Source organism: Vipera ursinii (genome assembly GCF_947247035.1).
Source record: "Vipera ursinii genome assembly, chromosome: 4".
Classification (NCBI taxonomy): Eukaryota; Metazoa; Chordata; class Lepidosauria; order Squamata; family Viperidae; genus Vipera; species Vipera ursinii.
The window spans coordinates 96,059,099-96,085,554 of NC_139514.1; the positions used below are offsets into that span (position 1 = coordinate 96,059,099).

The following is a 26,456-nucleotide window of genomic DNA, read 5'->3' on the forward strand; positions in this document are numbered from 1 at the left end:
TATGTCAGTGTGGCACACTCACTAAATCATTGAACTGCAAATGCTGAATGCTGATTGCAAGATCTTATTTTCTCAGGTGCATCATGAGTTGAGAAAAAGCTGTTGATCTACTTACAGGGTTCTACTGAAAATGATTATGTTGTTGTTGTTGTTGTTGTTGTTGTTGTTGTTATTATTATTATTATTATTATTATTATTAGATGTTACTGTTAGAATATGTTGTTGAAAAAATGGTTTGTTTAACAGAGTATTATTAATACACAGTGGAAGTTGTACTGGGACTTTTAGGCAAACAGTAATGCACTAACACGAGTTTTATAACTTATTTTTACTCAGACAACAAAAAGAAACACAGTAAGAAATAGTCCAAGTATCAATCCAGTATCATGCACATAAAAGTCAGTCCGTAAAAAAGATAGTATCAAAATACAAAAGCTGCTTACCAATATCAAAAACAATATACACTGTAGCAAGCAGTTGATTCTTGAGAGAATAAATATCAAGTTAGCAAACAAGAGAACAAGAGGTATCCAAACACTAACATCAAACACATATACAAGAACAACTACATGTAACATCTAACTCTCTTTTATGTGGAATAATTACAGCCACACCCTTAGGCCGTTTAACTCCTTAAAGGTGCTTTTACTCCATTATATAATATTGTCACCCAAATCAAGTTTAATCTCTAACAATCTCCCCTTTTGGGTGGCATATTATACATATATTTTTACAATCTCAAATTACACATATCACAAACAGATTTATGCTTTATAGCACCCTGAGCTTTAGTAAACTGGTCAGCAATATTATCTTCAGTTGCACAATATTCCAGTTTAATCAAATTATCTTTAACACATTGTCTGACATTTAGATACCGTAGATCCGTATGTTTTGATCTAGTTTTCACTGCAGCATTAGTTGCTAATTTTATAGCTGCTTGATTGTCTTCATACACTTTTATTGGTTCATTACAATTTAAACCCATATCAAACAATAATTGTTTCCATACCAATAGCTCAGTACATAATAAAGATAAACAAGAAAATTCAGATTCAGTTGTTGATAAGCTTATATGCTTCTGTCTGTTAGACCTCCATCCTACTAAAGCGTTTCCCAATAATACAACCAATCCTGAAGTGGATTTCCTGGTTACAGTATCAGATGCAAAACTAGCATCTGCAAATGCTTTTAGTTCCAATTCCTTTGTTGGCTCTAGATATAGAGAATAATGTATGGTGTGTTTCAAATATCTTAAAACTCTTTTCGCACCTTGCCAACATCTGGTTGTAGGATTCTCACAATATCTAGCTAAATGATTAACTGTAAATGCTATGTCAGGTCTTGACCAATTACATAAATACATCAAGCTGCCTATTAATGATTGATATATCTTTTTATCAAAGACATTGCTGTTATCTGCTGAACTCTCAAAACCTTGAACCATAGGTGTTTTTACTGGTTTACAGTTTTCCATATTAAAACGTTTCAGCAAACCATTAATTTTCTTAGCTTGAGACAGTTTAAATCCTTTACTAGTCCTGACAATATCCAGCCCTAGATAATGACTAATAGCTCCTAGATCTTTTACTCTAAATTTTCTTTTTAACCCTGAAATTATTCTTTCAGTTTCTGTTTCATCTTTTGCTATAATAGCAATATTATCAGTGAATAATAATAACAATGATAATTCACTATTTTGCTGTTTTATAAATAAACAAGGATCTGCAATACTAGCTTTAAATCCCAAACTATTTAACTCTTTTACTAAACATCTATTCCACTCATAACCTGACTGTTTTAAACCATACAAACTCTTATTCAGTTTCCAACAGTACCCTACCTTACTTTCTATTCCTGATGGAACTTTCATATATATATCATGGTTTAATGTTGCATGCAAATAAGCAGTTTCAATATCTACATGTTTTATACTATAATTCTTATTTGCTGCCCAAACTAAAGCAGCCCTAAGAGTGGAAGCTCTTAACGTTGGGGAAAATACTACATCATAATCACTATTATTCTGTGCAAATCCTTGAGCAACTAATCTTGCTTTATGTATTACCTCTCCTGTAACACTTTCTTTCAGTTTAAAAACCCATTTACATCCAATTAGCTTTTCTGTTTTAGGTATTTTAACCTCTTGATAAACATTAAGATCTTGCAAAGACTTTATTTCTTTATCCATAGCTACTTTCCAATTCTTTCTTTCATTCTCAGGATACAATTTTATTTCTTCAACATTAGAAGGTTCAATGTCTATTTGACAAATTAAACCTGCCTCGAAACGATCAGGCTGTCGTCTTTCCCTGTTAGACCTTCTGAGAATTATTGGACTTATAGGTACATTTACATTATTATCTTCTTCCTCTCCTGTCTCCACTATCAGTGGTTCTTGTTTGATCTCTCTAGCAGGTTCCTCCTCTTCTTTATCACTTTCATTTGAGGAGTTAGTTAAATCTTGTTGAGGAATATATACAATATCTTCTACCCTTTCCCAGCCTGACTGTTCTTGAAAAACAGCGCTAGAACTACAATAAATGTTTTTAGTACCTTTCTCCCAGAACCGATAAGACTTATGGTTTAACTCATAGCCAACAAAAAATAATTGTTTAGCTCTATGTTCTCCTTTATTTCTTATTGAACTTGGAATATGTACCCAAGCAGGTGTCCCAAATGTGTGAATATAACTAAGATTTGGTTTTCTCTTATACCATAAGGTATAAGGAATTTTACCTGTAGCTGAACTAACCACATTGTTTAAAATATGATTAGCACATTTTGCTGCTTCTCCCCATAAGCTATCAGGTAAACCAGAATCTTCAATCATAGATCTAATCATAGCTTGCAATGTTTGGCCCCTCCGTTCAACAAATGCATTATACTGAGGTCTATAAGGAGCTGTACGTCTATGCTCTATTCCCTCTGAAACTAACAGCTCATTGAACTGTTTATTAACAAACTCAGTTCCATTGTCTGTTATTATGGTTTTTACATTTAACTGAGTTTTCCTTTGTACAAACTTGAGCCAATTAGATATTGTTTGTATAGTTTCAGTTTTTGACGCAAGGAGATAACAGAACCCATATCTGCTATAATGGTCTAGAATATTTAATATGTAGCAAGCACCCCCTAAACTGGGTTTCATAGGACCTATCAAATCCATAAATACCAGTTCTAATGGAGTTGTGGTTTTAAATCCATCTAACCTATTAGCTGGTGCTGCCCTGCTCTTTTCTCTACCACATACGTTACACTGTAGATATTTCTTACAAGCCTTTAACTCAAACCCATTAGACAAAGCTACAGTTCTTTTTAGTGTATTAAAATTCACATGACCCAATCTTCTATGTAATAAATGAATACATTCATCATGTGGTTTTTGATTTGTACAAGTAGTAGCCATTATTATAGGATCATTGCTAATTACAAACAAACCGTCTTTCATATTAGCTATTAAGTTCACTTCATTCTTTTGAATAAGACATTCCTCCCCTTGGAAAGTAACTTTAAAACCTGCTTCCAATAATGCCTTAACTGATAATAGATTATAATCACATCTGGGAACATATAGCATTTCCAAATTTTGTTTTAAAAATGAACAGTAAACCTTACCCTCTCCAGAGACCTTGACTCTCCAGCCATTAGCCATAGAAATATATTTTTTACTAGACCTTATATTCTCAAAATCCCTTTTTATTTTTGAAATACAGTGTGTAGCTCCACTATCTACTACCCACCAATTGTGGTTATTAGTAGTTCTATTAGCTACAGCTACATTAATCAGCTTTTTATTCTTTCTATGGCTTTCCTTTCTCTGACAATTACTATTCTGACAAAACTTAGAAATATGTCCCTTTAACCCACAATTAAAGCATTTCCTTAAAATATAAGCAGATTCAGTCTTCTTTATTTCTTGTTGCAATGGCTCTCTCAACTGTTTTCTCTCCATACGACATCTTGATTCTTCCAACAACCGTCCAGTTATTGAAGAAACAGTTAGGTCTTCTTTGGACAAAACCTCCAAGGACGATACAAAGGCATCGTAGCTCTCATCCAATGATGATAAAATGATGTAAACCTGGTGAAGCTCTGAGAAAATAAGTTCTTTTTCTTGCAGTTCCAACAAAGTTGCTTTTATAAAGTTAAGGTGAGCTAACATATCGCCATTCTTTTCCAGTCTAGCTCTAAATAGCTTTCTGGTAAGATTTATATGAGCACCAACACTGTCCCGAACAAAAATCTTTTTCAACTTAGCCCAACATTTAGCAGCAGATTCTTCTCCACGCACATGGACTAGCTGTTGGTCTCCTAATGTTAGCCCAATGATAGATAAAGCCTTATCATTGTCTTTATTAAAGTCTACAATCTTCTTGTTATCTTCTTCATTAGTTGGATCCCAGGCAGTTACATCAGGAGGATTATGGACTATTTTCCAAAGACCTTGATTTTGTAATAGCAAACTACATTGTGTAGACCAAGATACGTAGTTTGACCCATTAAGCCGGGTAATGCAGAATGGATTGAATAGTCCTTGTGCCATTGTCTGAATTTGAAAACTCAGTTAGGAAATATAAATACAATACTGTGCCTGTCCTCAGCACCACACTGGATCTGGGCCCATAACCATTGTTAGAATATGTTGTTGAAAAAATGGTTTGTTTAACAGAGTATTATTAATACACAGTGGAAGTTGTACTGGGACTTTTAGGCAAACAGTAATGCACTAACACGAGTTTTATAACTTATTATTATTATTATTATTATTATTATTATTATTATTATTATTATTATTATTATTATTATTATTATTATTATTATATGTTACCATTTAGGTTTGCAGGGCCTAACTACTATCCCAACTGGAATTTAGAGTTCTTCATGCTGCACCGCATTAGGAACTCTAAACTCTTCTTCAGCTTTATTTATAGTGCAAATATTTCAGAATTTGATTCTTTTTGTTTTGTTATTTTTTTAGGATAGGAATCCTAAAGGATAGAAGAGATTGGAAACATCACTTAAGTCATCATATACAGAGAGAGAGAGAAAGAGGGAGAGGGAGAGAGGGAGGAGCTAGCTGTTTGGCATAGGAACCCAAGATAAACCATTTCTAACAAACGCCATGGAGCCTGTGATTGAGTAGATGTAGATGTAGATCTAAAGACCTCTCCAGGCATGTCCAACTCTAGGTGGTAGTGCTCATCTCTGTTTATATCAGGCCTGCCCCAGCTAGGTTCCCCAAGAAAGAAAGCCCCTCAACACCATTTGGTTGAAGTGATAGGTTCTTTTACTATTAGTGGTGCCAACAAGAGCAAAGCTAGATCTGAGTATTTCCACACAGAGGTTACAATTTTCCCCTTTCCCTGGTCCCCTCCCCTTGACCAGATCAACAGTGTCCAATGGCTCCTGGTCTGATGTTTCGGGGACCTCTTTGCTGTCAAGTGCGCCTCAAAGAGGTTTCACATTCTTTTCCAGGCCATGATTATTCCAGTTTGACACCTCTAGATCCTATCAGTGCCTTCCTCCCATTACCTCCTTCTTTTTTCCTCCTGCTCACACTTCCCCAAATTCCTTCTTCCCCCTCCTTCTGTTTAAGGCAGGATGTCAGCAAAGCACTGTGAAGCAGTTGAAGATGGCAGAGATGACAGTTTCTTAGCCGAGAGAGTCAGCATTGTAAAAGACATTTCCACAATCATGTGGCCAGCATCATTATACACCGAGATGCAGCGAACACTGTTACCTTACCACCAAAGGGATACCTATTTATCTACTTGTATGCTTTTGAACTCTTAGATTGGCAGGAGCTGGGGCAAGAACGGAAGCTCACCCTGTCATGCAGTGCTCAGGTCTTGAACCCGAGCTGAGCTTCTTAATGTCTGAGCCATCATCCCCCCCCCAACCATGATTCCATGTTCTTGTACTTTATTAGTTCCACTAAAATTCAGTCCTTTGATTTAAAAACTTTAGTATTCTTGATCTGATTTCTTTTGATTCTGATGGTAAGCAAAAAGTAATAGGCTGACTTTAGTTCAGTTTGGAATCAGGCTTAGTGAAACTTAGAACATACTGTAAATTAACACATCACATTACAGCGTGGCTTTTTAACTATTGTTTATTTAGTAAATCCATTTGGTTTGCTTAACTTGTTAAAACAAACCATGTTTTATAAACCACAGTGACTGAAATCAAACTAATTGCATCAGATCAGTGATTTTGATGGATTTATATGGATTGGGTTTGGGTTTTTAACATAGTTTTTAACTATTGGGCATAATTATTTAATCTTTTTAACTTTTGTATTTTGTATTTTGATATTTATTGCCCTGTACACCGCCCTGAGTCCTTCGGGAGAAGGGCGGTATAAAAATTTAATAAATAAATAAATAAATAAATAAATAAATAAATAAATAAATAAATAAATAAAAAATATGAGGTAGCTTGGATCTAATCCACACAGTACCTATTTCTCCTGATTATTTACACTTGGTGCTTTGTTATTCAGTGTTTGTAGATGTTTTTACTTTTGTAATTTCATTTGTATACCAAAGTTAAATTAATATTAAAAATAAAATATTTTTTCTCATGCTTGGCATAATTTAGTTATTTAGCTGATTATATTTTTTTGAGCAAACTGAAAATTCCAGTTTTGGGTTGTTTTGAAAAAGCAATTGTCTGCATTCTGGGTCTTTAGTGAGAAAAGTAAGGATAAGAATCATGGCCCAATTATGCTGCAGCAGCAATTACTCTAAAAATGGAATAAAATCATAGAAAATAAAGCAAAATGGTGATGAACCAGCAGAAAATTATTTGAAAGCACAGTGGAAATTACAGTGCCTCTTAATTCAAAGCTAAAAGAATGCAATTTAAAAGTACATTTAAAGTACCATTTAAAGCAATTATAAACAGCAGAAATAAAATAATGCTTAATAAATCTTCACTAGATCTAAAAAAAGAACAACTTTTGGTTCAGTCTTCGAAAATAGGGGCAACATTTTCATCCCTTTCTCAAGAGGAATTCAACAGATTTAATAATATGTCTCAATTTATCAGAAAACAATTACTTAATGGATAAAATATTTTAAAAGTGACAAGGACAAAGTATGACCTTAATGAAGTAAAAAAATAATAGAAATCTCTGTAAAATTGTCTTTAATAAATACCAGACAGAAATTTATACTTGGTTGGAATACAATTAATTCAACTTGCTCTCTAGGACAGGGCTTTTCAACCTTTTCACCGATTGTACCACTTTTAGGATATGGCAAGTTGTCAAACACTTGATGATCAAAAAAAAAAAAAAGGAAAAAAGTGATAAAGTACAGGTAGTCCTCGACTTACAACAATTCACTTAGTGACTGTTCAAAGTTACAGTGGCACTGAAGTGACTTATGACCAAGGTACCACTGGTTGAAAAGCCCTACTCTAGGATATTCCATATATTAAAATACTTGTTTTATGATAATTGCATGGTTATATGTTTATTTATATTCTATTTTTATTTTAAATAAACACTAGATGCATTTACTAAATATGGAAAAGTTCTTAATATTTGCAATCAAAGTAAGAATTATAGTGATAACTTATTTAATGGGTTAATGAAAAGTCAGTTGATGCTAGTTTGATAGAGTGAGCCTATTTATCTGTAATTATAGTTCATTATTAAATGCTTGAGCCATATTCTCTTAGAAATGTATCAATTACATTTTGATTTTTATGTTCATATATGATCTTGAAAATATTCTCTTTTTCCTATCTGGCATTTATTTTGAACTGATTTTACTGTGGTATTAAGAGAAGAAATACTTGAAAGATAGCTCTGTACAAATGTATGTGTAATTAGATTTTTTAAAAAAATCAGAAAATTTAAGATGAATTAAAATGCAATAGAGAGGTTGCAATAATGCCACAAAATATTAATAAGGTTAGATGATGTCTTTGATGAATTAATAGTTACTTTTCAGTGTCAGCATTCTCCTGCTTTGTTATATACCTATTAAAGAACATAGTATCTATGAATGTCTAATGCAGACATTTCAAGTGCTATTCTCAGGTATGATAATCAATCCATTTTAGCAACTGATTGCAGACCATCCCTTAAATCACAAGACCCTGCAGATGCTGCAACATTCCATTCTAGCTGGAGCCTGGCGCTGAACCTGGCACTTCTGCTGAGCCCTGACAGCCCTGCAGCTCCAGCCGTCTCTCGCTCAGGCTTATGTGGTGCTACCACCGGTTCAGCTCATTCCCCTCCCCCGCTACCACTGTTCTAGGATGGGCACATACCACCTGCTAGGTGCCAAAGTACCACAGGTGGTACCTGTACCACTGGTTGAAAAGCCCTGCCTTAGATATCTCTCCCCCTCCTTTTTTTGGGTTTTCTAGCAAGCAGTTGCTCACCTATGTAAGTTACTCTAGTCCAGGGGAGTCAAACTGGCAGCCTGCGGGCCGGATGCATCATGCGCAGGCCACCCCCACCCTGGCTCCACAAAGACAAAAAATGTCACGATACATCATGTGAAGCCATCAAGTTTGAACCCGTGCTCTAGTCTCTTCCTTTGAGAGCCAAGATCTGATGTCATTCATTTGATTATTTAAACAGTATTGCTAATTCTTTTCACTCTTCTAGTGTGAGCTGTTCACACTGAGTATTTTCCCAAGAGCTTTGTAATTTGAATGGAGACAGCTTGAAATAGAGACACTGTCCTTAGTGCTGATTTGAATTACAGTAGACTCAACCTGGTTTCTACCCACCTTTTTAGTGTTAATCTTTATACATACTTAGATATGATCAAAATTGAGGCTTATATGAAGGATAAAAACTTTTGTTTCCACAGAATTCAATACGTAATCAACAAAAATGTGTTGTCTGAGTACGGTATCTTATTCACTTAAATTCCTAATCCCTAAATCTTTTCTCTAACCATTGATAAAATAGGTCCCAGATTTGAAAATCTTCTGTTTCTTCTCTTTCTTTCAATCTTAAAGTAAGTCTGACCATTTCAAGTTTTTCTGGCATTATACCAAATAAAAAAAATTCAGGTTTATAGTCTCTGTGTTTCTAACCAAGTGTGGATTCTTGTCCTGCTTCTTTAAAAGCTTAAAAGCTCTTAGAATCATGTGTGAATCTATTAAAGCAATCCAAATATTGCACATTCAATGATCTGTGGTTTTTCTTAAATATCATGGTAAATACTTAATAATAAAAACCCCAATATACAGATTGTTTTGGATGTCTAGATTGGCATGTTGTCTTTCAACTTAATTTACTCTTCCTGAAGTTACTTGAATCAACTTCTGAAAAACACTAGTGTGAATTATGTGATTCATTAATTTGAACTCCAGCCATTTATGGCCTTGAAATTAGCTGTTAAAAGTAGTGGAATAGTATTCAAGAAAATCTCTTTCAGGATTAGGAGAAGAAGAATTTTTTAGACAAGAAGAGATGCTTTTCTGCATTTTTCGTAAGATAATAATTCCATTATTCCAAAAGTATAAAAAAAATCATATACTAAATAAAAGGGTCAGGGATGATTCATCTTGACTTTACATAGTTTGTGATTATTGGAAATGGCTGGACTCTTCTTTAAAACATCTTAATATTTTTATTTCCCCTTCATATAGATGTTTGTAAGGTCTTGTCACTTCAAACAGTAGAACAGCCTCCTCTATTCTTTTGCTTTACAATACACACTAGGAGAGCGTGGCTTTCTTTTCTTCTTGCTCTCTCTCTTTCTCTCTCTCTTTTTGCATTCCCCTCCTCTTGATCTATATGATACTGTAGCTGATCAGGTTTAAAACACTACAGTATTTAGGATCCCTGGAGTGCCATTTTATGTATTAGTACCAAGAACATGCCCCAGGCAAATAACCACCTGAATTTCTTTTAATTACACAATATAGCTGCATTTACTTCAGGTTCTTTTTTTTACTAAAGCTATAAGGCAATTGTAACCATGGATGATGGGATTAAGTGCCTCTTGAAGTGACTTTAGCTCCTTGTGTGAACAAAGGGAAAGAAGAGAACACTTAGCCCCTTTATGAGTAAGAAGCTTTTTTCCCCCCTCCACCAGGGCACAAAAGAAGTACAATTAACAAACATTATCCCCAGAAATAAATTGAAATGTGCATGGGGACAAATGTATATGCAATTAGACATATATGATCTGGGCTATTTTAGCTATTCATTATTGCTAATGCTGTGAAAAACAACAGAATGATGTAAAATGCTACATCAATAACTAGGATTGCAAGAACAATCCACATGTTTTGCAGCTGTATCAATGAATGAGGAAAAGTAAATTTGGATTTTTATTTTATTCATTCATTTGTAGAGCCATTTGTATTTGTTCAAGCTCCAGTGTTTCTAGAGAATGTCATTCTTTTCATGAGAGAGGATATTTAATTGGATTTTGTCATTTCAAAATATTACCATCATTTTCTCTAAAATCTGTCAAGCAAGAGGGAGGGGTGGCACTAACGCCAAGAGAACACATTATTCAAAATCAGCAAATGAGCTTAATTTGAACAATCGTTACAGGCTGTAGAAGTCATTCTGGAGAATATTTGGTATATTAGAATGCTGCCCTTGTTGACATTAATATAGTCTTCATTGATGCAACTCTGATCACAGAATTGAACAACAGGAAGCAGCTCAGATAGTGGTTCGGAGGAATAAGACTTTCTGAAGACCTCCAAGACAACATAGATGGGTGGTGAGGAATATAAATGACAAGAAATTATTCTCTATGACTTGGAAAGTAGATGCAGATATGGTTCTTTTGCTTTATATCTAAAAGCCTGAAAACTTCAAGAAGGTAGAAAAAAAATAAAAGTTATACCCAATTGTGGTTAGAGTTCATCTCATATTTACAGGGGGGAAAAATCCTTTGCTGTATCCTGCAACCAGGGTACCTTAAATAGAACAAAATAACTATTTCAACCCAATTTAAACCCAATCTTTCAACCCAATTGTCTTCCTGACAAGCACATCTGCGTTGTACTGCTGTCTCTTCATGGGTAAGTGGGATCACCTTTAGAGAAACCTACAAGCCCTGGAAAAGACCTGGCTGTTTTAATGATGTGAAGTCAGGTGCTTTTGTTCAAGGACACACACATTTAAACAGCCAGAAGCAGTTTATGAAAAGGCTATAAAAACCAAGAAAAAAATCATAACTTTTAATTGATTGAAGAGAGGTGAATCTTGACCATCTTTCTTTTGAAGGATTTTCACAGCCTTAATCTGGAAATATTTGCTATCAAAATCCTATCCCATTTCAACTGTTCTCCCACTTGTGTGACCAAAATATAGAGAGAATAATTATCCTGCAAGAAGAGTGGGAGGAAAGGGGGGGGGCAATGTTTATTGCAGAAAAGGACTGTAGGGAGAAGTGTAAGCAATTACATGATCAATTTCTACTATAAACAAATTTATAGCCCCCAAAAGAATCCAATCCAGTAAACAAAAACAAATATAATTTTTTGAATAATATCCTTCTAATTAAACTCAACTCCTGGTGCCTTTATTAACATGTCTATGTACTTTTCTTGGGTATAATATTATAAAAAGGGTTGCTATTGTCTTCTTCTAGGATTGTTTTCAACTTCCAAGTCTAAACTACAGCTCTTCTGTTTTCTGAGGTCACCTATCCATGGACTAACCCAACCCCATTTAGCCTTTCAAGAGCAGCCAAACTCAACTACCGTAGAGAGTTGGACTTTTAGTGAACTAAAGTCAGCTTTGCAAAAGTAGAGCCAGCAACCACAGCAAAGACTAAGGTACCGGTAAATAGGGCAGTTCCTTGGTAGCCCTCTGGATAACGAAAAGATGGGAAATCACTCACATGTGCTCCAGGGCAATGGTTTTCTGAAAGTTTGAGTGCTGGGAGAGGAAAAAATTAAAGGGAAATCAAATCCTACAACAATATTGGATTAAATTGAAAATTAAGACTGTAATTTTTTTCAATGTTCTGACAACACTTTATGGATTTTTTGCTGACAGCAGAATTGTAAAGCTGATGTTTTATGGATTTGCTTATATATTATGGATGGGATATGGGATGAAGAGATATCTGTTGAACCTATAGGAGATGAAGACTTACTAAATTTATTCATTTTTATTGAAATTATATTCCAAGGTGATTTTTGAATAGTTTATACTTCTTGTGATGAAGGTTGAAAATCACATCTTTATATATATTTTTTCTTTATTTACTATATTCTCTCCTTCTCTTCTTTTTCTCTTTTCTTGTACTTTTTATTCTTTCTTTCCATTCTCTTCTCTTTTTTAACTTTGGTTTGCATTAGGTTTTACTACTGCAGTTAAAATTCTTAACAAAAATTATATTTTAAAAAATAGGAACCTAGGGAGTAATAGCAGCTCTCCCCATAGAATTTTTCTTTCACCTCTAGCAATTAGCTCTGATCAACCTTTTGTCCAAATTGCACATTATAATGTTCCAAGCCATTGTTACCACAGATCTGTTCCAATTACATCAGACATTTTGACTGTATATTGAAAAAGGGTAAAGTATGAAGTAATTTGAAATCGCTCAACAGGAGGGACATCTGTTTTATAGCTTTAAAAGGAAGTTGGGCAACTTCCCAGAGCAAAAGATATGTAGGTACTATGTCTAGTAGTGAGAAAAGGATGCTTTTGAAGGCATGGCCAAGAAGGAGTTCTCTGGTGGGAATTTCAGAGACACCTGGTTGACTATTGAGGGAATAGAACGCTCAACTGACCAAGTCTTGGGTATCCTTCTTGTAAGATCTTGCCAGCAATATGAAATGTTCTTTGAAAAGTAAAATTTGGGTATTCAGATTTAAGCTTTATTGCTAAATAAAACAATTCTCTGGCCATTTAGGAAGAAAAATATTACCTAATACTGACAGCCAAATAGCCTCTTGGGGCATTTTTTAAACCCACCTTTTTATTTTTATTCTGCTGTTAGTTCCTCCCACCCTGTTAATATTTGCTTTCCAAAGGATTGTTTTGAGCTCTATTTTTATTGTGAATAATTGTTAGCCTTTATTAACTGCTTTGGGATTCTGTGGGGTGAGAAGCAATATATTTTATATAAATCAATAACTGAAAACTTTTTTTACAGGACCACTTCTCTCCTACCTGTAGCTTTTCGCAGACTTCATTATCATGTGACACAACCTTGCAGCTACATACCCCGGAGAGCTGTTCTCTATGTGCCTGCAGATGATGCAAGAAAGATACAGAAGATTCCAACTCTCAACGTTGATTGTGCAGTGCTAGATTGTGAAGATGGTGTTGCTCTAAATAGAAAGGTAATTAACAGGTTATCTGTTGAGTTTGATGAAATTAATATGTCACTGTGAGGTATAATATGATGTAATAAAACCATGCATTGAAGCCAAGCTGGGATCACTATACTATGTATGTTTCTTCTGCCAATGTCTTCTGCAAACAAAGGATGAAAGTACCACAGCAAATCAGTACAAATTTCACAAAGCAACCATAGTATTTGTCCCCTCTCCCTGTAGAAAAGAACCTCTTCTTCCTAGTATTCCTTGCAACTAGTACTCAATTACTGAATGAGTAACAATGTAAAATCAAATTACCACCCAAGGTAGTAGTATTCCCTGTCTCAGTGTATTCAGTGTGATCTGCAGTGGCAGCAGATTCTTGCAGCTTGTGGGAAATTCCAAAACAAAACACTTCTGTTCTTATTCCGACCAGTACATTAATATATAGTGAATTGAATACACAAGCACTTTCTAGGAAATGTGTATATGTGTGTGTTAAAATAGCCATAATACTAATATGATTGTAATTTTGAATACTTGGTGATTCAGATGCAAGGTGGGGGGGGGGGATTTTTAGACTTTGTCCTCATATGAAATGAAAAGAGACTTTTTTGCCAATTGCCAAGTAGATCTTTGTCAATGCTTTCTGCTTGCTTCCTTCTTCCAAAATGGGCTCAATGGAGACTTCATTGTTCATGTTAGAAACCAAACCATTAAATTTGTGAGAATGGTTGCTTTTTAGGACAATTTCTTCCTTTTGTTATAGTTGGATCCTTTAAAGAAGTAAAATCATACTTAGCAGGTCCTATGTAAGGGACGCGGTGGCTCAGTGGGTTAGGACGCTGAGCTTGTCGATCGGAAGGTCGGCAGTTTGGTGGGTCGAATCCCGAGTGCCGTGTAACAGAGTGAGCGCCTGTTACTCGTCCCAGCTTCTGCCAACCTAGCAGTTCGAAAGCATGTAAAAATGCAAGTAGAAAAATAGGGACCACTACGGTGGGAAGGTAACAGCGTTCCATGCGCCTTTGGCGTCTAGTCATGCCGGCCACATGACCACGGAGATGTCCTCGGACAAGCGCTGGCTCTTCGGCTTTGAAACGGAGATGAGCACCGGCCCCTAGAGTCGGAAACGACTAGCACGCATGTGCGGGGGAAACTTTACCTTTACTTTACCTTTATGTAAGGCCATATAGCAAAAAATTATGTTAGCATCTTTAATGAATTGCTCCTTGGATTTTTTTTGTGTGTGAATCTAGGAAGTTAAATATGGGCCCTGTGACATTATAGTCCTCAATCTGGTTACTCCTATAAGCTATAAGCAAATAGTCCCCACTATTATAAACACAACTGCCTTTGAAATGGAGGTTATGATTGGAACTCTGCAGTCTGATGATGTTAAATGACTGGAAGATAAATCAGTAACAGAGAACTGTAAAATAATAGCTGTCAGTTCCTTTAGAATAGATTTCTTTATGTGGAAAAGTTCCCAATCTGTAGATCATCAAGAAAGGGAGGTAAATGCCCTTTCATACACCTGTATTGTATAACCTGTGGCCCTATGACCATTTAAAGTTTTGGGTATAACCCTCAAAGACTTAACTTTTATTTGTCCTTTATTTAATTCTAATTTGTGTCATAGCCAACCTTTCTGACTCCATGGACCAGCAGCAATGGCAGGGTGGAGGGGCTGGCTTCATGTATGCCACCTAGTTCCTGCACATGCACAAATGAAGCTTTGTTTGCTTGCCCGCCGCTTGAGCGGACTGGCTCCCAACAGGCCAGGGACTGGTACCAGTCTGCGGCTCAGGGGTTGGGGACCCCTGTCTTAGCCCCTATAGTTGCAAGCATATCATTCCAAATGTGGCCTTCAGCCAAAAAAACTGTTGTGCTCCCACAGTGGAGCTAAGATAGAGGAACCAATTGTCTGATCTGATGTACAGCAATTACAGATGTTTCTATTAGACTTGATGTCACAGGCACATTTCAGATGAATCCTCTACCCCTCTTTAAAAAACAAACAAACAAGAATTACACAATTACCAGTAGGTAGCAACATGATTGAACATGACGCCTGTATGTCATGAAAGCAAACAGGTTTATTTCTCTATTGTGCAGCAACAGTATAGTGATATGAACTGATCATTCTGGACAGCAGCCTTGCAGTTAGTTCTTATCTCCCAAAATAATCAGGTGTTTCGAAACCACCATTTTGGGCAACTTCAGACCTCAAGGTCTTAGGTATGCCTGTCAAATGTCTCAGATCCTTTCCAGTGAACAGTGGCGTAGCGTGGGGGGTGCAGGGGGGGCCGGCCGCACCGGACGCAACATCTGGGGGGGCGCACTCGATGGCGCCGGGATCCGGCAGGGCGGAGGCACCGGAGCCCCAGCCGGGAAGGGCCTGACGCCCCACGGCGCGCCACACACACACACACACACACACAAACACACAGCGTGACAACTCCTTCGGGCCGCTCCGACCGGAAACTCCATAGGCCACAAGTCGGAGGCGCTCTTCTTTGCCCGGCCTAGAAGGCTCCGGGGAGCCAGGCCCGGCTGGAGCTCCTTTAACTTTAGCCAGGCGGCCTCCGCTCCCCCAAGAGGGCATAATCCCTCTCGCCTTCGGGTTGGCTGAAGTTCCGGCTTGTTTCCTGCCTGCCCTCCCCCCCTTCTGTGCCGCCGCCGCAGGCAGCCGTGGTTGGCGCCTATTTACTCCCGCCGTTTGTAAGGACGGCTCCCGCCAGGAGGGCCAGAGGCTGGAATCCGCCTTCGCTCCGGCGCTGGACGGAAGCCTTCTCTCCCTCCTCCCCCCCCGCAAAGGAGAAGGCGGCTCCTGAGCGTGCACAGAGCGCGGCCCTCCTGCAACCCCGGGGCTCCGCTGCGGAGGCTCTCACAAGGCGCTCCTGGGGTTGCCAAAGGCGGGGGGACGCGGCGGGGCTTGAAAGAGGGTGGATTTCCCGCGGGGGGAGGATTGCTGCAGCGTCCCTCCGGGGGTCCCTGCTCTGGAACGAAAGCTGCGTCGGCAGGTTGCCGATCCAACCGTGCATCGGCGATCGGGACCGCCCCCCCGACACACGTCGCCAGCAGCGAGAGTTTCCAGCCAGGCCGGCGAATCTTTGGGGTGAGGTGCCAAAGAGAAGGAGGCGGCTTGGCTTGGATAAGCAGCGTCTGGGCAGAAAATAGGTCGGGCGCCGCAATAAGTATGAATTCCTGGGGTTCAGCCTAAGCAGGCAAAGCTGCAGGGTGGGTTGGTTGACTTTTCCAGCTTTGGAATAACCTTGGGAAGCTGAGGCATTGTAAGTTGGAAGTCATTGTTTGTCACCTAACATGTTGGGTCAACCCCACACCACATGCTAAGCCATAAACCGTGGTTGGTATCCAGGGTTTAGGACAAGATGGAGAAAACTAGCCAATTGTGGGATCATAAATCTTGATGAAGCCCATCATCGCTCCATGTGATGTATGCACTCAATCTACAAACGTAGTCCAAGCCTATTCACATCTGTTGTAAGGTCATTCTCTCCTGGGGTTTATCCTGACGTCCACTAAGAGTGGAACAAACATGCCCCATTAACCATTTTCAACGCCATGTCCTCTCTTTGTCTCATCCTAAATCACAACTGAGGCACCTTAAAGTTGCCTTGTTTCAGTTTTAAACTAGCATTTTCCCTCTTCTCCAGAGACCCTTTTTTGCCTTGAACCTAACTCAGGGGTAGGCAACCTTGGCTCTTTTATGACTCATGGACTTAAACTCCCAGAATTCCTGAGCTAGTGGAAGAGACTCGAGTGCTAAAATCCACAGGTTAGGGGGCGCAAATTACTTGCCTTGCCCCGGGTGCTGACAACCCACGCTACGCCACTGCCAGTGAACAATAATTATTAATTTCAGGAAAGATAAAAACTATTAAATGCATGCAAGGTAATCCTCCTGCCTGTATTTAATTAATTCCATGTAATGCCAAATAATTCAGCCTGTGGGAAGCTGCAAAACAAAATATGAGGGTGCTAAACTCCTGCCTTTATTCCCCCCATTATATTAATGTGGGATTTAATGGGATTCAAATTTGGTTCAAGTGGAATGAAATTTAGTTTGGAGATAAGCATGGTCTCCAGCAGGTCATTCTAAGATGGCAGCCCTTACCCAGAAATGATGCGAGAGACATTGTCTTTTTGGGTCCAGGATCTACTCCACAATACTAGTATACCAGCTTGCCCATTTGAGGTTTTCTTTGAAATTTGGGATCTGAAACAGCTCATGTCAATAGATGGAAGCCAATAATGATTATAGATAGAGCTGCATTTCATGCTTCTTCAGATACAAGTTGCCTTGAGCTATCAGAAAGTGGCAAATTTGTCCACAAATTATCTACAAACTGTTTTGTTGATATTTCTTTAATTAAAATCAAATTGGCCATTTTTGGAAAGAATGACATAAAATACTTACGTAATTTCATGAAGTATTGGGGCACATCCCTTCAGTACAGACATTTCACATCTTGTGAAATGTCTTGAATAAGTCCTGTGGTCAAAGCCTGTAATATGTTTTAAGCAGGGTCTCCATTCCCAGTGTCTCAGTCATATAATGCAGTGTTTCTCAACCTTGGCCACTTGAAGATACTGTATATGGATTTCACTTCCCCAAAGTGAAATATAGTACTTAGGTACTTGATATAGTACTTAGGAGCTGGACCTGTTGGAGTACAGTATATGTATTTGCAAAGCCCAGTACAGCCTTACAGCTTTACAGGTCCAGTAAGTAGCTAAAGCTGTATTGGGATTTGCAAATCTTTGGCAAATCTTATCAAAATCATTTTCTTGTTTTATCTGATGATTTATTACAAAGCCAAATGGTTGTTTTTTATCAATGTATCAGGTATTTTTCTTAGCTTATTGTGAGAATTTCAGCAAGGAGAGAGACTAAAGAGTTTTTACAAGACTTCTGTTTTATTTGTTTTCTCTTTATTGTAATATCTAAGGAAAATATAACTCATGATTAATCATATGTATGCCCATGGTCGAATCTCTGTTCTTGAAATGATATAGAACACTGCAAAGAAAGTACTATTTTTCTAGGCATCTTACCATAATTCAAAGATTTCGTAGCCTGGGGAAAATTATTCAGTCAGATTTGACAGATCCAAGCATCAATCTGTTAAAGTAGAAACAAGGTGATCTGTACCATCTCTGCAGGGCATCCCTTATCCCAGAAGACAGCTGAAGTATGCGGGTTTTCATAAAGACTGGTGTTTCTACTGCATTATTAATCTACGTGTGGTTATAGACATCCTGCCTCTTCTGAATGGCAATGCTAACAATAAATGTGACAATTTATGGATTTTCCAAGGTCAGAATTTTATTCTTAAATAATTCCAGAGTAATCTACTTAATTCTAGGGTGTTTTTTTAAGGGAAGAAGTAAGGTTACAGATTTTTTTTTCAATATAACTTTCTTAGAATGATTGAAAATTCGTTGATGGGGTTTCAGAATGTCATGAATAAAATGCTTAAGTATATTTAACAAGCCATTCTTGTGGACAACTAGCTCTTTAAATGCATTCTTCGGTTATTGTGCATTATTTATTATTATTTATTTATTTATTTAGATTTATATAACGCCCTTTCCCGAAGGACTCAGGGCGGTTTACAGGGCATTTAAAAGAAAATCAATACAAACGTTAAAACAAATTAAAAAAGATTAAATAAAACCCTGAGAAAAATAAAAAACCCAGTTAAAATTAAAATTAAAAAAGAGCCAGGTTAGACTTTTTATTGAAACAAAAGCATAGAAAACTCACGATGTTACAAGCTTAAACACAACCATTTGCCACATATTATATCTGAGCCAGTTATCTTTAGCAGGAGAGAACATCTTTTCTGTTTAGTCTCTGTCTGTCTGAAAGCCTGAGGATTGGTGGTCAGTCAGTTCAGATTACAGCTGGGGAAGCTGTATCCATACATATTCAGCATTCCTCATAATTGGCTACATTGGCTGCAGCTATCAAGAATTGTTCATTAGACGGCCACAGATTCCTGCCTCCATGTGGTCAGTCCCATGTTAGCAGACCAATGGCTTGACTTGGTGCAAGAGGGAGTCAAGCTACCCTCCAAAGCGCCTGAAGGCAGGACAAGAAGCAACGGATGGAAATTAATCAAGGAGAGAAGCAGCCTAGAACTAAGGAGAAACTTCCTGACAGTTAGAACAATTAACCAGTGGAACAACCTGCCTCCAGATGCGGTGAATGCTCCAACACTGGAAGTTTTTAAGAAGAGACTGGACAGCCATTTGTCTGAAATGGTATAGGGTTTCCTACCTGAGCAGGGGGTTGGACTAGATGACCTCCAAGGTCCCTTCCATTTTGATGATGATGATTAAGTCTATCCTCTGTACGTTGATGACTATAACCATATGTGTTTGATCATGTGGAGGTATATATATGATGCTATATTGTCTTCCCTAGGCTGAATAATTGTCAAGCACTGATACGAGATTTATGGACAGCAGTTGGCTTCCAAATTTAGCCATCTTGCTAGGCCAACATGTTCCATGTTCTTTAAGCCCCAATGGGATGGAAAGGGGCTTATATTGCTGATCATACTGAAGTTTTATTAGCAGAAAATAAAGATTAAATTGTACCCTTAAATCTAAGTTTATATATATAACCTCAGAAAACATATATATATATATATATATATATATATATATATATATATATATATATATATATATATATATATATATATATATATATATATACACACACACACACACACATCCCAAAGAGAAAGAGATTGTATTATGATGCCACAACCACTATTTTGCCAGATTTGACTCACCCCATGTATCTTGGTGGTTTTAACGTGGCAGCATTCTAATTTCCTTGTGGCAGCATTCCAAGATATTATTTTGGAGGTAGTCTACCCCTTCAAGTCCTTTTCAAAGGCTCCACAGTAACACCTCACTGGCAACTATGAGAAAAAAAGCGTTCCTATTAAAGACAAATAATACAGAACAGTTTGGGGAGGAAGTCTGGCTGTTGTAAATATTTGCTTATTTGTTTTTTAGCGTTCTTTTGTCTTTTTATGGTTATGTTGCGCTGCCACTTTCCCCTAGATACTATGCAGTCAAATGATAGCCTGCCTTCCTGTTGTCTGTGAACAAAATGAATGAATCCTGCTTACCCTCTCTGTATATGTCTTTACCTACTTGCAATCTGATGCTAAGGAGCAGAGATGCTGTATTTCCTTGGGGAAATGCCCGTACCCTCATTTAAATAGAAGATCACTTGTTAGCTACATGACAAAGAGCATGAAACAATTCCCAGTTCTCATCCTGTCTCTGTTGTAAACTCACCAGTAGAGATAACTTTCACTGAATTCAATAAGACTTCCTCTTAGTATACATAGAAGATTAAAATCTTAATAGCTCCAAGTTTGGGCGTTGATACTGAAGGGCTTATCAAGCCTTGAACTAAACAAATTTGTGGGCTAAGGTATTTTAAACCTGTTCTTACTGCTCTTGCTTGCTTTATTTTATAATTCAGAACAACGGAACTGGGTATCATTGCATCCTTTATTGTGGGCAGGAATTGTTCTTTTTGACACCTCAGACAGAGCACTTATTGATTACAGTGTTCCTTCACCTGCAGATAAGGTAATCTCAGGGCTTGTTGTAGCCCTCTTGTAGGACTCATTGGGTTAGGCCTGTCCCCATGGAATCCAGCTAGCCCTGCAGGAGTTTAGGGAGCGAACAAGAAGGCCACTCTGAAAGGAGGAAACAGGCCCCTTCACAGTTCAAAAGTTCTGTTTTCTGGCAAGGCACAGCAAGGAAAAGAGGGATCACTGCTTACTAGTAAGAAATGCACTTCGCAAACATTGGCTCCCAAATTCAGGCCATGATCTCTGGACAGCAGCACAGAACATTTTAGTCCAGATTGAGTAGCAGTAGCAGATAGAACTGGTTTTTTTTCTTTTTGTAATGTGTTTTTAATTGTTTTTCATTGATTTTATGATAGCTGCCCAAGTTTGAGATGGGCAGCCATAAGAATTAAATAAATAAACAAACTGAGTCAAAGTCTATAGCTTTTCAAGAGGAAGAGGGAATTAGCCAATCAATATTTGCAAACTTACAGATACACCTTTTGGTTATCTTTATCCTAACATTTTATCATTCTTTTCCTCCATAAACTTATGTTAATTCCCCAGATAATATCCCTTGCAGTAGGACCGCAGAGGTAAGCAACATTCTATCCTTGTAATTTTGAGGTTGGTATGATTTGAGAATTTAGAATGAAAACTTGCAGTTACATTTTTTTTTAAAAAAATGCCAACAACAAAGCTGACAAACAGCTCTTTTCTCATTTTGCTTCAACATAACAAAACTATAGTAGGAGTGATGGAGCTTGTTACAATGCAGTGGAGAAAGAAGTGTTAATTTTGTCATTACCTGAAATAATACATTAGTGGGACTTTCTGTAAAGTTAGTGACTTAAATTATGGTTTCTTCTTTTCAAATTGTTTAGTACTGTATGCTGTTCAGGTTATTTTGACACCTGAAGCAGAAAATCAAGAAGCATTCCCCACTTCCATATCTCAGAAGTAAAATCATAAAGCCAAAGTCATAACGGATTGGGACCACCTGTAAATCTCATAAATATTTGTTATTTGTTTAATTTTTGCAGCAGCTGCTCCACACTGCCTAATGGCAAGCCATGGGCACAGACAAAGAACCTTACTGAAAGAAGGAAATGTCTTCTGTTTCTGTGACTTCATTCATGATCTTGTCTTTCCTTTTAAAGTAATCTACTTCAGCAGAGGCAAACACATAATTCATTATATCTAAAGCCTCAATTTTGCACAATAGTAATACATTTCCTCTCTGAAAATAAGAAAAAAGTCATTTATTTTTAAACGATTTTATTTTAGCAATGCTTCATTCACACTTATCATTTCTCTTGTGTTAGAGCAGACAAAGCCACTGCTGTTTACTTAGTTATAGCCTTGCAGTGGGTACTTAGGCATTGCAATGATTTAGTACTTCAAAACAACAGAGTAGAGAGTAATAAAAGGTTATTGTATGTAATGCTGTAGTGCTTTCTATGATGTCTCAAGTGATGCAAGTTTGGGAATAAGGTGAAGATATACAAGAAATAGATTCTATTTGGAATTCAGGGCATATAGTAAATTGGATCTCTTATTTAATTACAGCATGAATGTTATTTACTTTTTTTGTAATTTCCATGAGTTCACAAACCTACACTGTAATCAAAATCATGTGAAGTATTAGTACCATATTATAAATCCTTAGTAAGACCACAACTGGAATACTGCATCCAGTTTTGGTCATGTTACAAAAATGATGTTGAGACTTTGGAAAAAGTGCAGAGAAGAGCAACTAAAATGATTAAAGGACTGGAGACAAAAACAATAAAGAACAGTTGCAGGAATTTGGTATGGTTAGTCTAGAGCAGACATGTCAAACACAAGGCCCGGGGGCCGGATCCGGCCTGCGAAGTGGTTTCATGCGGCCCGCGAAGCCATCCTGGAAACAGTGAGGGAACGGCCCCCACTGCCTTGGCCCTGGCCCAGAGACCCTCCTTCTGCCAGAGACCCTCAGATCTGTCCCACTCCTGCCCAGGCCCCCATAGGCACCCTTGATGCGAACGATGTAGAGCTGGCCACGCCCACCCAGTAGGCCATACACACTCTAGCCACACCCACCCAGTAGGCCACACCCACCCTGGCCATACCCACCCGGTCCCCTGAGGGCAGCCACAATGCTGATGCGGCCCTCAATGAAATTGAGTTTGACACCCCTGATCTAGAGAAAAGAAGGACTAGCGGGAACATGATAGCATTCCAGTATTTGAGGGGCTGCCACAAAGAAGAGGGGGTCAACTTATTTTCCAAAGCACCAGAAGGTTAGACAAGAAAAAATTGATGGAAACTAATCAAGGAGAGAATTAACCTGGTATTAAGGAGAAACTTTCTAACAGAATAATTAAACAATGAAACAGCTTGCCTTCAGAAGTTGTAGTTGCTTCATCACTGGAGGTTTTTAAGAAAAGACTGGACAGTTACTTGTCTGAAATGGTATAGGGTCTCCTGCTTGAGCAGGGGGTTGGACTAAAAGACCTCCAAGGTCCCTTCCAGCTCTATTCTGATTGATTGACCCTGTTAAATATGTACACCGCTATCCTGTTCAACCAACACATGCACAAGCCCACTGCCAGACCACCTGACAAGGCCGGGGATGTGGGGACCCAACCCATTTTTCCTATTTGGCCATAGTTTCTGCTCAGACTGAACAGCTGAGACTGCAGCCCTCTAGTTTCCATCGTTTACACATCAGCCCATTCTATTCCTTTCTGCAGGTTTGTGTACTTTTAATTTATTAAATACAAATTTAATAGAGATCAAAGGACACATTTCTCTCAATGCAGAGAAGTGTGTTGCAGTATTAGGAGAAGTAAAAAATTGGTCACTGGCCGAAGCCTGCCTAATTCACAAGTTACTCCAGAAGTGGGGGTCAGGACTTATTTTTTATAAGGATGCCCCAAAATAGGACTGCTTAGCACACCTAGAATCCACTAATACTTTTTTCACTTTTTTGAAGGAAATGTTTTGATGAGCTGCAACTCTAAATATGTGAAGGCTGCCAGCCATTGCTTTTGTCCAAGTATTAAGTGGGGAAATTACAGCCTAACTCGCTTCCTGTTTATTGTAAACAACATGGCCAGCCTAGCAATAGAGTCTGATTAGTCCTTTGCACCTTTTGTGAAAGGATCAAGAGAACCCTACTGTTTTCGGTGTTTGACTCCAATTTGCATCTTTAAAGAGGCTTGACTGCATTAGGATCCAGATTTCAATTTCTTGAATGCTGGACATAGCTGGTACAATGCATCATACAATTAACCAAGATGCCTATTGTAATACACTTTTTTTTAATGCAAACGCATATTCATGCTATTTTTGTGATGTCATTTTGAAAAAGAATAGACCGTGCATCCCTCCAAGAAGTTTTCTGTGTTTTGGGGGAAAATATATCTGTGCCAGGAGAAAGCATTTTGAAAAGAGAGTGGAATGGGATGGATAGAAAGGTGCTTCTTTCTGAAAAACTAGGCAAACTATCTATACAAGTCGTGAATCAGTTTCAGAGTACTGGAAAACTTCATAAAATGAAATGCTATGTGCACAACTGTGGTATAGTATATATTTATATATAGTATATATTTACATATATTTTGATACTAAATTACATTATTATATTTATAAGGCAAAAAGGATAAAGTATGGTTCTGCATGGACAGCATGAACCTTTGAATTTACCATGTGCCAAGACTACAGTCTTTGGATTCATACTTGATAAATTGAGCCCATCCTGAAAGTTTGGTTTGCAGGAAAGAAAGATTTCCCTTTCTCAATTAGATGTGGCTTTTATTGATCCCAGGGCAGAATGGAGATGAAGTGTGCCAGAAATAACAAGATATGTTGATTGTTCAAAATGACTTTGTTTGACTTTGGGGGGAGGAACGGGTGGGGTGCCTTCAAGTCAGTGTTGACCTCTTATGACTGCCTGGACTAATCCAATTTTCTTGGCAAGGCTTTAGGGAGTGACTTGCCATTGCCTCCTTCCCAAGATAGAGGGACTATGACAGGCCCAAAGTCACACAACTGGCTTTGTGCCTAAGGTGGAACTAGAACTCATGGTCTCCCAATTTCTAACCTGGTGCCTTAACCCCTGCACCAAAGTCTCTTTCCTTTTATGAACATAGGGTATGCGGTTCTGCTTAGTTCCTATTCTGTCTCAGTGGTAGCACTACAATGAGGAGTATGTTCTCTTTAGTTTTCCAGGAGCTGACCACATTATGGATCTGTTTCTCTTTGGTAGTTTCTTTCTCCTCTATTATATCACCTTAAAATTGTTGGTTTTCTTTGGGAAGCAACTCAGGCATCATCATGTTAGTACCAAACCTGTGGCCTTTGACTCAATGCTTCAGATGTGCTGCCTGTCTTTGGGAGAAGGACATTGTAGGATACATTTTTCTATCAAAACTGGCAACCAAATTAATATTAACTGGCATTCTTCATGGATTTACAGATATTTTTTAGACATGAACATTAAATTTATGGCTATAAGACTGGTTTTCCCAAAGGTTTTTCAGGAGTGATATCAAATAAATAAGAAAATGATCCATGGTGGCACAATGGTTAGAATGCGGTACTGCAGGCTACTTCTACTGACTGCTGGCTCCCTGCAGTTTGGCAGTTCGATTCTCACGGGCTCAAGGTTAACTCAGCCTTCCATCCTTCCAAGGTCGATAAAATGGGGACCCAGATTATTGTGGGCAATATGCTGACAATTTAAACTGCTTAGGGAGGGCTGTAAAGCACTGTGAAGTGTTATATAAGTCTAAGTGCTATTGCTAAAATACATATCTAGCTACTAAGCATCTAGAAAATATATCAGCAAGCAAATACTGTGTTTTCATACATGGAAGACACAATACATGAAATGCAAGCAAAAGAAATATTATATGATGCTGCAGCTGCTAATCAGTAAAAGGTATACCCTAATTCGGCAATTAGTATGTAACTTCCTGAGGTTACAGTGGTGTAATAATATAAGGCAAAAAATTATGAGATGCTTCAGTGCCTGATCGGTTCTTCCTACAGAGAGAATATGTCCTTTTTAAACCATGCCCCAACCTGGTTCTTGTGCTTTAGCTTGAGGGACTCTATAATAAAACCACTCCCTTGAATCCCCTTGTTGAGTTTATTATTGCTGTCATTTGGGAATAATGGATTTTTTCCCCCATAGTGATGAAATATTAGCTTAGAACACACAGGGCAAATCTCTTTGGGCAAGTTATGAGGCCCTGAATGTCAAATGATTTCCTGGGACATATCATGATCACTCTTCTAATATCTCTTCAAGGCCTACAGTATCTCCACAGCCTCTCCATTTCTGAGTCTCACTAAGGAGGAAGACCCCAGCAAAGCAACCTGGCTTTTCCTTACTGGAGAAATCAGTTAGCCCATTAGTTGTGTTCTTAGATTATGTAGAAAAAGGTGTGTGTTATAATACAGCAGTATACTATATATAGGAGTGTATAGAAAAGTTGAACTGATAGTTCTAGGAATTCAGCATTACAGCAGCCCAGCCCACTCAGTCAGGCAGGGAAAACATAA

At 37.9% G+C, this 26,456-nt stretch overlaps 1 protein-coding gene across 2 annotated transcripts in view; it reads left to right on the top strand.

Moving 5' to 3' along the window:
• CLYBL (citramalyl-CoA lyase) overlaps nucleotides 1–26,456 on the top strand; it is a gene marked incomplete at its 5' end in the record, with an annotated part of 190,141 nt that overhangs the window by 93,202 nt on the left and 70,483 nt on the right. For both annotated transcript variants that reach the window (XM_083361722.1, XM_083361723.1), the window contains one exon: nucleotides 13,107–13,296. In XM_083361722.1, coding sequence (XP_083217848.1) covers nucleotides 13,107–13,296 — 190 coding nt within the window. The remainder of the gene's footprint in view (nucleotides 1–13,106; nucleotides 13,297–26,456) is intronic.